The sequence below is a fragment of the Sarcophilus harrisii genome, chromosome 2 (assembly GCF_902635505.1).
Source record: "Sarcophilus harrisii chromosome 2, mSarHar1.11, whole genome shotgun sequence".
In the NCBI taxonomy this organism is placed as follows: domain Eukaryota; kingdom Metazoa; phylum Chordata; class Mammalia; order Dasyuromorphia; family Dasyuridae; genus Sarcophilus; species Sarcophilus harrisii.
Genome location: NC_045427.1, coordinates 220,073,263 through 220,086,468, shown reverse-complemented (window position 1 = coordinate 220,086,468; position 13,206 = coordinate 220,073,263). Strand labels below are relative to the sequence as shown.

The following is a 13,206-nucleotide window of genomic DNA, read 5'->3' as shown; positions in this document are numbered from 1 at the left end:
AAAGTGATGCCCAGAGAAATGTGGCTGGCCCAAAGACCCAGTACCCCAATTCTGGGGTTCTTTGACTGCAACATAGGTGTCCGAGCTAAGAGCCAAAGCCACCAGAGAAGCCACCCTGCCATCCCAGAACTGGTGGGGCCCAGAGAAGCCGGCCAGGGAATACCTCACCTTGACTCCATCCGCCTTCTTATTCAGTAAGCTCTTAGCTGCTGCATTGAGAGGGAAAGAGGAGGTATTAGAGCCAGAGACCATACTCTGAAGCAGCTTCTTGCTGCTGGTGCTGCTGGTGAAGAGACCCCATGCTGTCAGAGGAGCTCCCATTAATAATCCCCATAACCCCGGCCACCATTTTCTGCCTGATAGCACCTAATCTCCACAGGAGGAGAGTAAAGGGCTTGGAGGGTTCTGTGTGAATTTTGGAGGTATCCATCTATAGAGGATGATAGTGAGAAAAGAGTCCTTCCCTAACAAGGTAGTTCAGTCCCACCCCCCAAAAAAGTCAAATTCTAGAATTTTCCAGGGATCTGGAACTGTCTCAGCCCAAATGAGGAGAGGTCATAGGACAGACTCCACTCTCATTTCCCTGGGTGGATGTTTTCACCCATATCTCTTGTGCACATATCTCAAAGCTCTTTTTCCCTTCCTCCAAACCCATGAAGAAAGTTTAAGGGTCTTTCCCTTTATTAGTGGTTTCCTATGGGCTAACCCATTAGAAAAATATTTTCTGATCCTCTCTGGATCTGTCCTACTGGAAGGTAGGTTGGCCAGAGAGAAAGAATGTTTTAGGGGCCAATCTCACCTGCCCTGTCTTCCCCATATTTAGGATACAGGTTATACTTGAAAGCAGGGCTGGGAACTTTTGGAAAAGGGTATCTATTGAACAAGTTCTAGCCAGGAGTTCTACACCCAGGATGGCCACAGATCCTCAAGGTTAGCCAGCTATTTTCCTCATCAGTAAGGAGCTGTGTGTGGCAGTGGCAGCTTGCCCAGGTGCCAAAGAAAATTAACCTGAGTCCCATCATGGGTACTTGTGCTAAGGATTGGTGAACTATACCCTGAGCTGCCTCTGTCCTGGGCCCCTCAGTGGACCAGGGCTTCTTGCTCTGTAACAAGCCCTCCAGGTGGCCAGTCCCAATTTATTTCTCTAGCTTTGGACATCTCCAATGGAAGCTTCTCTTTACCATCCCTTGGGCTTCTCAGACAACTAAGAATCTCTTCCTCCAGGTCAAGGAAAACTTCCTTAATGCTCTAAAGAACCTTCCACAGAGTCCTGAGCCCACAAAGGAGGGATGGCCTCTGAGCAGGCCAGTCAGTTAGATTTAAAAATTGGAATAAAAAGAGCTTACTCTCTCCCCATATTGTCTTTTTGAAAAGTAAGAGAGCATCTCTGATATCTGTCTGACCAGATATGGTTTAGGGATTTTCTTTCATCTCAATGTGACATGGAGGCATTTAATGAATGGCTCAAGAATAGATACAATTAAAAAAGCATCTAGGAATTGTGTGTTCCAAATATCAGGCAACCTTCTGAGGAAGGTCTCACATTCCCGCCCACCTCCCTCCCCACCTCCCTCCCCAATGGCATCCCAGCCACATATATAATATTCCTTTTGGTTTCAGAGCAACATTTTTACCCCCTACAAGCCATCCTTCCTCTGATCAAGTTCCCTCCCCTCCTCCCATAACCCTCTGCCTTTTTTCCTGACCACATCAACCTATCCCCGACAAGCTTCTTGTTTGTGGTTTCCTGTTACGTTCCACAATGCCAGTTGGCTCTGGACCAGGAGGGAAAGGTACCTTGGGTGGTAAGACCAGATACCAAGAAAGCAGACAAGAGGGACTGACTGATGGATCTCAGAGTAGGAGGAGAGAGAAGAGCTTGGATACTTGAGAGGAAGAATGGAGACCCTAGGAGAGCTGAGGTTGGTGTGAGGTCTGGCTGAAGGGGATTAGGATTGCCAATTTAGATCTGTAAGGGACCTTCGAGGCCATCTGGTCTGATCTCCTCATTTTACAGATAAGGAAACTGAGGCCAGAGAAATGCAATAGCTCGTTCAAAGTCATGGAGGTGGTAGAACTAGAATTTGAATCTGGGCCCTTTGACTTCAAATCAAGCATGTTCCACTTTACCAAGAGGGATCCCCTAATAGGCAAGAGAGAAGAAAAGAGGGAGCTCTGAAGGGTTACAGGTTCACAAGGCCCTGACTAGGGGCAGTGCCAGAGAAACAGGAGGGAGGTTAGAATGGAAGGCAGGGAAAGGATGGTGAGTGTTTGAGAACTGGCCTTTGGGCAGGAGAATGACACATGGGAAAAACTCAAAAGCCTTCCAAAGCTGTGCCTCTAAACCAAATGAAAGTCACAGACTCCCCCTCCTGATAGAATCACATGGCTTCCCCAGGACTGCTGCCCTGCCAAAGTATGGCCTGAAGGGGCCATGCTGCTGCTAAAGCCTCAGAGCTCTTGTCCCAGATACAGATGCAACTTTTCTGGATCTCCCAGATCCCCCTCCCCACCATGAGCACCAGGAACTTTCCCCCTATGCAGATTAGAGTCTAGGTCAGAACTGCAATAAAAAGTTGGCTTACCTTACAGAAAAGTAAAGCAAAAGAGACAGGCAGGTGAGAAAAGGAGAAAATTGAAGGGGAAGGGGGGAGGGAGAGAAGGGAAGAGAAGACAAGAAAAAGATTTGTGTTGATTCAGGCAGAGAGCATATCTTCCAGGAGCAGACTCATAACACCCAGAGGAGAAGCAGAGCCAAGTTTGTTTTTCTGCCCCTTTTCCCCCTTCTCCCCCCACCCCTGCCAGCCCATGCTCACTACTGCCCCCACCCCCCTCATGTCCAAAAGGGTGGCCATACCAAGCAGCCATCCTACTCTGGCTGGATGCAGTGATGGTCAGAGAAGCAACAACCTGCTTTGGGGATGCTCAAACACAGAGGCAAAGAATGGTTTCTACATTGGGCCCATGCAGTGGAGGGAACAGGATGAGTGCAGAAGCCAGATGCTCCCTGCCTCCAACCCAAACAGAGCTTTGGCAGTCCGGCTGCCGCCACCGGGGCCCGAGGGAGAAACCATCTGGGTCCCACCCCAGCTCTCCCTGCTTCTAGTGCTCCTGGCAGGGCACCCACGGGTCTGAGGGCCCAGAAGGGCAGGCCAGGCCCCTGCAGGCCTTCCCTAGGGCCGCTCACGGCCACCTAAGTGAGAAGCATCGGGCCTGGGCCCCTGAGGCTTTCCCAAGCACAGCTCAGTTTAAATACCTTGCCGGGGTCTATCAGGCTCCTGTCCTGACCACACTTACTCCCATAACAGAAGGTCAGTAAAAATCCACTCAGACTCCATGGCACGAGGCACAAAGCACCTTCCTCACAACAACCCTGCGAGGAAGGCTGTCCCATCATCATGTTACTGACGTGGCAGCTGAGGCTCAGAAAGGGAAAAGGATGGACCATGGTCTCATACTTAGTACCTGGACCACAGCCCGGGCTCAAGCCTATCATTACTCAGCCACACTGAGGGAGGTCGTGCAACCCATCTCACAGATGGAGAAACTGAGATCCAGAAATGTGAAGTCATGATCACATCACAGGTGAATGTCAGAGCTAAGCCCTTAGCCACCTTCTGATGCTCAGTGCCCTTCCCTTGACATCATTCTGCCTCCCCGGGTAAATGTTTAGCTTCTTAAAGGCAGGGATCATCTCAAACTTCCTTATTTCCTGGGACAACACGACACTCTCCCCGTGCTCAGCTAATATTGCTGTTACTGACTCCCTGGGAGTTCCTCCTTGTGACTCTGTAGGGAGGGAGCACCGTGTAAGAGGACTTTTCATCAGCACTCTCAATGGCAACCCCACGGCCCAGGGGAGAGCACGGAGGCTTAGAGTCAGCAAGACCCATGTTCAAATTCTGCCCCGGTCACTTTCTAACGGTGTGGCCCTGATATGCGTCCCCTCTTGCAAAATGGTGACAAAAACAGGCCCCTGGTACCTCCCTCACAGCGTTACTGGGAGGGCCACGTGACATCACCCAGGTAAAAGTGCTTTGCAAATCTTCAAGTGCCACAGAAATGGGAGATGCCTTTATTATCAAGGCTCAGATTCCTCCATATCTTATTGTTGTTTAGTTAGTTCCATCATGTCTGATCTTTTGTGACCCCTTTTGGGAGTTTTCCTGGCAGAGATACTGGAGGGGTTTGTCATTTCTTTCTCCAGCTCATTTTACAGATGAAGAAACTGAGGCAAACAGGATGATGTGATCTGCCACTGAGGTCTGAGGAGCCCCGGCAAGTCTGAGCCCTTGAAGCAGGGCTCAAAGGTCTTCCTCCCAGGAATCTTGAGTTTCAGTCTCTGGAGTAAAAGGATGAGAGCGCTTCTTCCCCCAAGCTTGGGCTCGGTCCTTTTCAGTCTGAAACCTGTGAGCGACCACAGTCTATCTGGCTCCAACAAAGGTTAAATGAAGTAAATGTGACCCTTCCAAAGGGGACAGGAGTATGTTGTGAATGCATTTGCCTGACTCCTTGAAAGCTTAATTGCAAACTCCTTCCCTCAAATTCTAAGGGTAGTTAAAAGATTTTAAACACCAGGATGAGCACATTCTTGGGGATTTAGGGAAGGATGCAGGAGTTGCTGCATCAGTCAGAAGGAAAATCTGTGGATGGCAGGGCTAGTGTTGTAGCCCACTTCCCAACAGGCCATCCTTTTGAAGGCCAAGTCTGGATTGAACAGTCTGGCCTGGGTCCCAGGTCCTGTATATCCCATCCTGGGCTACTAAGTCTCCCATTTCACACCAAGAGAACCCATACCTTGCCCTGGCACTCGATACAAGCCAGATCGCTACAGGATAGGTTACAACAGGCAATGCTGTTTATAGCCATCCCAGACAATAACTTTGAGGATTATAGCTAGGGGTTATAAATTTTAAGGCCTGAGCTTCAAATCAAGACCTCAGGGTTCAAAATCAGACAAATGCAAACTTGAACCTGGCTACCACATTAGAGACTTCCCAATGGGCATTAATCTATATAGCTCATACCTTCCTGATTCTTTGGCACCCACAAATGAATTCCTTCAAGCGGAGATGAGACTCCTTTTTTGATAATAATAGCAGCTAACATTTATATGGCACTTTAAAGTTTGCAATTATTTCATTTTATCCTCCCACCTTTATGAGGTTAAGTGCAATTATTATTTCCATTTTATAGATTGGAAAACTGAGGCTGCCTGGGGTCATAAGTGAGGCAGAATTCAAACTTGTGTTTTTCTGACTCCAAAATCTAGTGATCTATATATAACCACCTCTCAGAATTTCCTGACTTCCAGCCTAGTGCATTAATCATCACACAACTTTGGCATGAGAAGTTTTGATCCTTTTCCACTTTGACTTAGAATCAGTAAGAAGGAAACCTAGCAGCCAATTAATCCAACTCATACTCAAAAGGGGTCCTCTCTATATCGTACCCAGGTAAGATCATCCAGCCCCTGCTTAAAGAATTTTCATGAAGGGCAGCTTTTCCCAAGGCTTTTCCCATGACTCCCATTTCACTTTAGAATTATTCTAATTGTTAGGAAGTTTTGCTTCTTTCCCTGATATCAAGCCAAAATTTGTTTCTTTGCAAATATGTCACTATTCAGATGCTATGAACTTCTTTAAAAATAGGGGTGATGAGGGAATAAGTTCCAGAGGAACACAGGAAAGACCATACTGACATAGGCCCATGGTCCATACAGACTAGGACATACTGTGGGAGGGTATAGCTATTCTCCCCAATAGGCTACCCTAAAAGTCCAGTAAATCCTGGCTTCTAGCTGTTCAGGGTTTATTATTCATTTGTCCAAACCCTTTAGGATTCCTATCAGAATCACCTCCTCAGGAAATTTTTTGGTAGGCTGCATTCCAATGTAATAAAATAGGAAGGTCAGAGAACTTGGGTTCCAATTATGCTTTTTTCCTTTTGCTATGTGACATGGGGCAAATTTTTATTCCTTCGTCCCTATTTCCTCATCTGTAAAATAAAAGCATTGGAATATATGATCTTTAAGGTCCTTTCGGCTCTCAATCTGACAAAATCCACTTCTCTATCCTCCCAGTGTCCACCAATGTGATTCCTGATGAAAGAGGGGAGAGGCAGGTACAGATGGCTCAGGTGTACACATTTCCTGTTTTCTAGCTTCTGTAGTAGTACTCAGCTTTAGATCTGGCCATGAACCAGACCTGTATTACCTCTTGCTAACTACTGCATTAGACTTCAAATTTCTTTTCTTTCCGAAATACTTTTCATACTGTTGAGAGGTAGCTAGCATAGTGCATAAGTTGCTGGACACGGAATCAAGAAGACTTGAATTCAAATCTTACCTCTAATACTGTGTGACCACAGACAAATCACTTAAGTTCTCTATAAAGATAGGGATTGTTTCCATGTCTCCACAAGGTCTAGAATAGTGTCTGGTACATATTAAGTGTTGAAATGTTGGATTTTGAATGCTCAGCCATTATAATGTTTCTTGCTGCATGACCCTGGGCTGCAAGGGTCTCAGGGACATTACTGTAACATGGCTTGCTAGCATCTGCCTCCCAATTTGCTGGGATCAAATGAGATAATCAGATGAGAATCAAATAAGATAATATATGCAAAGCATTCTATAAGCCTTAAAGTGGTATCTAAATATAAAAAATGATTATTACTGAATTTCTTATCCCATTTGATCTTCATGACCCAATTAAGAGATGTTTTTATTGTTGTCATTTCAGTTGTATCCAACTCTTAGGGACTCCATTTGGGGTTTTCTTGGGCAAAGATAATGGAGGAGTTTGCCATTTTCTTCTGCAGTTTATTTTATAAATGAGGAAATAGGGTTAAGTGAATTGCCCAGGGTTATACAGCTAGTAAGTAACTGAAGCCACATTTGAACTCATTTTCCTAATTCCAGACCCAGTACTTTATACACTGAGCCAGAGATACTGTAGTTGAAAATTTAGGATTAAAAAGGATGAAGTGATTTGTCCAAGGTCACAAAAATGGCCATTGGTGGCTGCTGAATTCAAACAGATGATGCTCTTTCCACAGCATGGACCATCTTTAGCCAACAGCTGAAATTAAGAGAAGCTAAATATGTCAAACCACATTTTTATCCCACATGCAATCCATCTAATAATGGACAGCTAGAGAGATTTTGCTGGAGGGAGAGAATGGTCAGTATTCCTTCATATTACCTCTCTAAACTATGAATTTAATTTAGACCTTCTTCAACTATTTAATTCCACCTGAATATTGATTTCCCAAGGAGTTCCCATGGACTTACTCACAACTTTCTTCAAGCTTTAAAAGCACAACAGGAAATGTTTATTGAGGAAAGGGGGACTCCACCAATAATAATTTCATTGTGATTTTACAAACCCTTGAACTGACTACTTCATAAGACAATGTTGTGAGGCTCAAATAAGTCATCAGATCATAGATCTAAACTAGGGAGGAATCTCAAAGAACATCTAGTCCAACTCTCTCATTTTACAGGAAAGAAAACTGAGGTCTTAAGGAAATCAAGTTATTTGCCCAAGGCCTCACAAGTGGTCAAATGTGAAGGATAACTGATTTGTGAATTGTGATGTATCAGCTACACTCATTGATGGCAATCTGAAAAGGATCTGAAGGCCATCTAACCTTTTAATTTTATAGATGAGGAAACTGATTCCTAGAGAGATGAAATGACTGTCATGGCCAAAGTCACCCAAGCCATAAGTAGCTGGGCTGGGATTTGAACCCAATTCTTCTAATATTTTTGGTATTCCACAATGGGGCTCATATCCTGGGAATATAATAGAATGGCTGTAACATCTTTTTTTTTACATAGTTGAGAGGTTTTCTCTTGTTCTAATACCTTCCTGGTAATTTCTAACTTTTTGTTGGTTTGAGGAGTTCATGTCTTCAAGGAATAATCCATAAAGGTTCCAAGATTCTATTCCTGGGAAGTCATTATGAAAAAATTCAGAGGATACCCTCCAAAGGACAGCCTAGTATCCTTTCCATGCAGTCTGGCCTTATTCCTGTCTCTACTGATGTTCACTTGCCATTTCCCTAATTATTATCTAGCCTCAAAAAATGGTTCCCTTTATTTGTCCCTATTAGCTAATCAGAAACTAGAAGAGCAAAAGGCCATTTGAAAACTTGGAGCCTTGTTGTGCATGACTGTATCCTCCCAGGTCGCCTATAAGAGTTTAAGATGAAACTAATACTAACATCTTTGTGGATTTTAAAATTATTTTTAATTCTCCTTAACAAGACAAGATTTCTATTACTACCTCCATTACACAGTGGATTTTTTTTGGCTCTACAAAATTCTAAATATTTTATTCTGAGTTATTCCATAAATCAATTAAGTTTCATTTGAAAATGGATGAAATAGATTTTTTTTCTTAACTCTCTGATTCTTCATGGCTCTCCCCGAGGGAAGAATTGACCAGGAGGATCATAAATTTTAAGCTGGTGAAGCCTTGAAGGACGTCATTGAACTCCCTCATTTTGTAGATTAAAAAAAAAAACCTAAGGCCTCAAAGTAAAGTCACCTGCCTAAGATCACACAAGGTCAAAAGTGACAGACTCAAGATTTGAACCCAGTTTCTTTGGTTTCAAATCCAGTGCTCTTTTGATGTCACCACATTATGTGTGAGCTACTTCATTGTTTTTGTATGTTTATTGTCTTTTGCTTTATTTGTTTTAATAGTATTTTATTTTTCCAAATACATGCAAAGATAGTTTTCAACATTCATCTTTGCAAAGCCTTGTGTTCCATATATTTCTCACTCTCTCTTTTTGCTTTATTTAAACTAAGGATTCTTTGAGAATGGCTACAGCTGTCAACCCACAGAAAGTGGCAGCAATGTAGTCTGGTGAAGAGGCAAAAGAAGTCAGTTTTTCCTTAATTTCCCTCCCCATTGAACAGGGAATTCTCAATGAGATAGCATCTCAAATCTAGAAGGACAAATGGAAAAGGAGATCTTATTATAGCCTCCTCTTGCCTTCAAGGGTATGACCCTATAGTACAGAGTCAATAGCATCTTCTGATTTCATAAGATCCTCTCCAAGTCCTTTATAACATTATGTTGCCACAATAGGACCTTGCTAGATATCTGTAGGTGTGTCTTACTACTACATGAACTTTGATCTCTCAAATAGCTCATGAGGATTATGACATTAGGCAAGTTTTAACTATGGCCAACAGTAGAACTCTAATGCTCAGTTCATGAAGAAACAAATGGCTAAATTCTCACTAAGCAAGCTGCAGGAGATAGTCAGTTTGAGGTAAGAAGAGGTTCCCTGGATCTACCAAACAAGGAGAGCTTAACAGTTGTACACATTTCAAGTGCCTGCCAACATCTTAGATCATAAGCTCTCTCAGGGCAGGGGCTGTTTCATTCTTGTCTTTGTACTTCCAGGACCTAGTTCATAATGGCTGCTAATTACTTTGGGATCAAAGATCATAGATCTAGAATTCTTGTCCTGTGCTCTCATTCTGCAGATAAGGTGAAGAGACTTACTGGTAGAAGGAAGAACTGGGGTTAGATCCTGGGAACTCTAATTTCACTCCCAATATTTCTTCTCCTGTAGCTCAGTGACAACTGCTTCTAAGGAGAAGAGATACCTGATATCTTATTTCCCTCAAATTTTTTAAGAATTCATGAAAGAGAGAGGGGGATAGTTTTGAAGTCATTGCTCAGAACTGTGCCTTATGACCAACTTTCACTTTATGTGAAGATGACACTTGGGAAATGGGAGTTTCTATACCTGGGGGCTCCTAGTGGACAAAGAAATCCACCATCCATTCAATCCAGGTATTGGATCTGAACAAGTAGAGACCCCAAGCCCTGAGCACTCTGCTTTCCATTTGCTAAACCAAAAGGCACAGATTTTAAGGGCTATCTTGAGCCTGCCTGGCTGTGCTACCCAGAAGCCCTACTTGTGTTCCTTGCTAAGCTCTAACCTTAGGCCACTCTGGGACCGCCATGCTGAGTTCCTTCCCCCATGCAGCGCCATTACTCACACTGACAAAGCAGAAACCCTGCTAGGGTCTGGTGGGCCCTGGGACATGCACACAAACTCATGCATCGTTCACCACATTCAACCTGCAAGCAATATCGGCATTCGTCACCAGCTAGAGCTCCAGGCGTGGAGTGAGGCTCAGAGACAGCCTGATCAAGAGGGCACTGACTCAAACCCTTTACACTAAGGAGCTGCCAGCTCCATCTAGCTCCATTTCTGTCCCTCCCCACCCTCCCTCATCTCCAGATTCCTCCATTCCACCTCAGAAAGCCTAGCAAACCTTAAAAAAGAAGAGCCAGCATCGAGCCCCAGCCTTTCTGTAGAATGGCTAATTCTACAACTAATAAAGTCTATTTCAACTACCACTCTCCAGCCTGTGATCTACTCAAAGGAACCTCCTTTTAGGGGATATTACTGATTTTGCTCTTTATCAGAGAGTATATAGCTCTTTCCCTGGTAGAAACTTTGAGAGTTACATCCTCCCTGGTAGGAAAGGAAAAGCATCCCTGGGGAAAGAAACTCATGGTCTTATAGTTTAGGGATATGGAAAAGATTTTAGTATCCTTTACTGGAGGGAAAGAGGGCTCTTTGTTTGTTTGTTCATACTACAGGCTATTGACCAAGGAATCAAAAATTTAGAGCTTAAAATGACTTCAACAGCCATTTAGTATGACCACTTAATTTTATAGATGGGAAAAATGAGGTCTTGGGAAGTGAAATAACTTACCCAAGTTTACAAAGTATCAAAATATATACTATATTCTTTCCTCTATATACCATACTGTACCATACTACCTCCACCGAAATGCACTTTCAGAAGTGCTATATGAGGTCTGAGAGTCTAATTCCATCTGGCAGAGGGAAAGGCTGACATGGAGAGGTCTTGTGGAAATGCTTTTCTCTAAGAGTCTAAACATTTCCTCCCCTAGGAAATGCTAATCCTGTGATCTATATCCCATAGAGAGGAGTGTTCCCACCTTGATTGCTCTTCCTCCACCCCACCGCACCATCCTGCCTTCTCCTGCCCTTAGGCAGGAGGACTTTGCTCAAGGAGAGGTCTTTTGCTACCTCATCACAAGTCTGTGCTAGGCTGGGACCTCTCATCTACATTCTGTTGCTGGATTTCCCAGGTCTGAGCCAGCAAGTCAGGGAATCAGGGAATCAGAGAATGGTGAGGTGGGAAATGGACCCTGGACCTCATCCACTCCAAATTCCTCAATTTATGAGGTGGAGACCCAGAGATATGAGAAGACTGGACAAAGGTCACACAATAAGTTAGTGACCAAGTAAACTACAAACAAGACTTGGGGTTCCCAGGCCAGTGATGGAATTTCCAATACCCATATGGTCCCAGGAAAATCATTTCTCAGCCTCAAGGAGCACACCACAGGAAAAATGGGCAGGTTTTTTACCAAGCTGGACATGTAGCGGGCTGAGAAGGGGTGAGGCAGGAAGGAGGATAGTATTTGGAGGAGGAGGAGATTTCAAATGAAACCCACCAAGATCATTCTCATGAAGGACCAAATCACAACTGAGCCACAGAATAAAGAATAGAATTCTTCCTGGAAGTGGCAGACGAAGCAGGGCTACACATGCATCATGGGAAACAAGGCAATACTAGATTGCAGGCTCCTGTACTTACCGGTCCCAACCCAATGCAGCCATGTGTTTCCCTGGACAGAGCCCATGAGGGGCTAAGCAGAGAGTTCCATAGGCAGTGACTAGGATGCCACTTTCTTTAACCTTAGAAATGGAACTCAGGGCCATAGATCCCCATAGGAGAAAGAAGGGTACATTCAAAGGCTGCCTATTTGGGTCCTAAAACCTGGATCCTATCGCTCTCATTCCCAACCCTCCTTCTCTGGCAAGTTCCTCCTGTATTTGCTTCTCACCACCACTTGCTTTAGATTCATTAGCAGGGGCAGGTTGGGACAGGAGGTAAGGATGCTGGAGCAGGAAGCTGAGAGCCTTAGGATGAGAAGTGGCAATGAGTCCTCCCTGTTCCCCTAGGGCTACAGAATCCAATCAGGGGCTAAATAGTAATTATGAGAGGTCCAAAGCCTAAAACTGGCTTTTTTCCTTCCCATTCCACCTCTGCTCCTGTTCCCCCTTCAGGATTCCAGATTTGCCCAACAGCAACTCCACGCTGCTGGGTCAACATAGTCCTGAACAGGGACCATTGCAGGCAAGTTCCAGAAAGCAGAAGAATCTCTGGGAAGGTGGATGTTTTTGAACAGATACTCTATATAATAATCCCAGGACCAGGAGACTCTCAGGTATTATCAGCAAAGTGCTTTTCTGAGAGGGTAGACTCTTGGTCTTTATTATAGTTTCTTTTTTGTTCCTATATCTGCAGATGAGTAAAGGAGTAACACAGCTGGGCCTCCTGGTTTTCTGGCTGCAGTCAGGGAGACAGTCCCCAAAGCCTTAGCAGGGAGCTGGGCACTGGCTGGATGAGCTGTATATGATAGATGGAGTTGCATGCTGGTTGAATTTCTAAGCAGGTGGTAGGTGAGGAAGGGGTGGGAAGGAGGGCGGGACTCGTCTACCTTGTTCCACCAACCCCATGGTGGCACCGGAGGCCGCAGCTGACATTGTGGCCGGAGCGGTGGTCTGTCTGCCCACTGTTAGCACCAGGTTAGAAAACAAGGGAGAAGGAAAGCAGTGAGGGAAAAGGAAGAAAGGAAGGAAGGAAGGAAGGGAGGAAGGAAGGAAGAGAGGGAGGAAGGAAGGAAGGAAGGAAGGAAGGAGGGAGGGAAGAAGGAGGGAGGGAGGGAGGGAGAAGGGAGGGAGGGAGGAAGGGAGGAAGGGAGGGAGGGAGGGAGGGAGGAAGGAGGGAGGGAGGGAGGAGGAAGGGAGGAGGGAGGGAGGGAGGAAGGAGGAGGGAGGGAGGGAGGAAGGGAGGGAGGGAGGAGGAAGGAAGGGAAGGAGGGAGGGAGGAAAGAAGGGAGGGAGGAAGGAAGGAAGGGAGGGAGGAGGAAGGAAGGGAGGGAGGAGGAAGAAAGGGAGGGAGGAGGAAGAAAGGGAGGGAGGGAGGAAGAAAGGGAGGGAGAAAGGGAGGGAGAAAGGGAGGAAGAAAGGGAGGAAGAAAGGGAGGAAGAAAGGGAGGAAGAAAGGGAGGGAGGAGGAAGGAGGGAGGAAGAAAGGGAGGGAGGAGGAGGAAGAAAGGGAGGAGGA

At 45.2% G+C, this 13,206-nt stretch overlaps 1 protein-coding gene across 18 annotated transcripts in view; it reads right to left on the bottom strand.

Moving 5' to 3' along the window:
* The window catches only part of CAMK2B (calcium/calmodulin dependent protein kinase II beta), a 282,693-nt gene that overhangs the window by 44,385 nt on the left and 225,102 nt on the right, over positions 1 to 13,206 (bottom strand). For 7 of the 18 annotated variants that reach the window (XM_031951517.1, XM_031951518.1, XM_031951523.1 and 4 more), the window contains 2 exons: positions 12,579 to 12,653; positions 169 to 206 (listed from right to left, as the gene is read on the bottom strand). In XM_031951517.1, coding sequence (XP_031807377.1) covers positions 169 to 206; positions 12,579 to 12,653 — 113 coding nt within the window. Of the gene's footprint in view, positions 1 to 168; positions 210 to 12,578; positions 12,654 to 13,206 lie in introns of all 18 variants that reach the window. The other 11 variants (XM_031951520.1, XM_031951522.1, XM_031951525.1 and 8 more) reach the window with 2 other exon arrangements.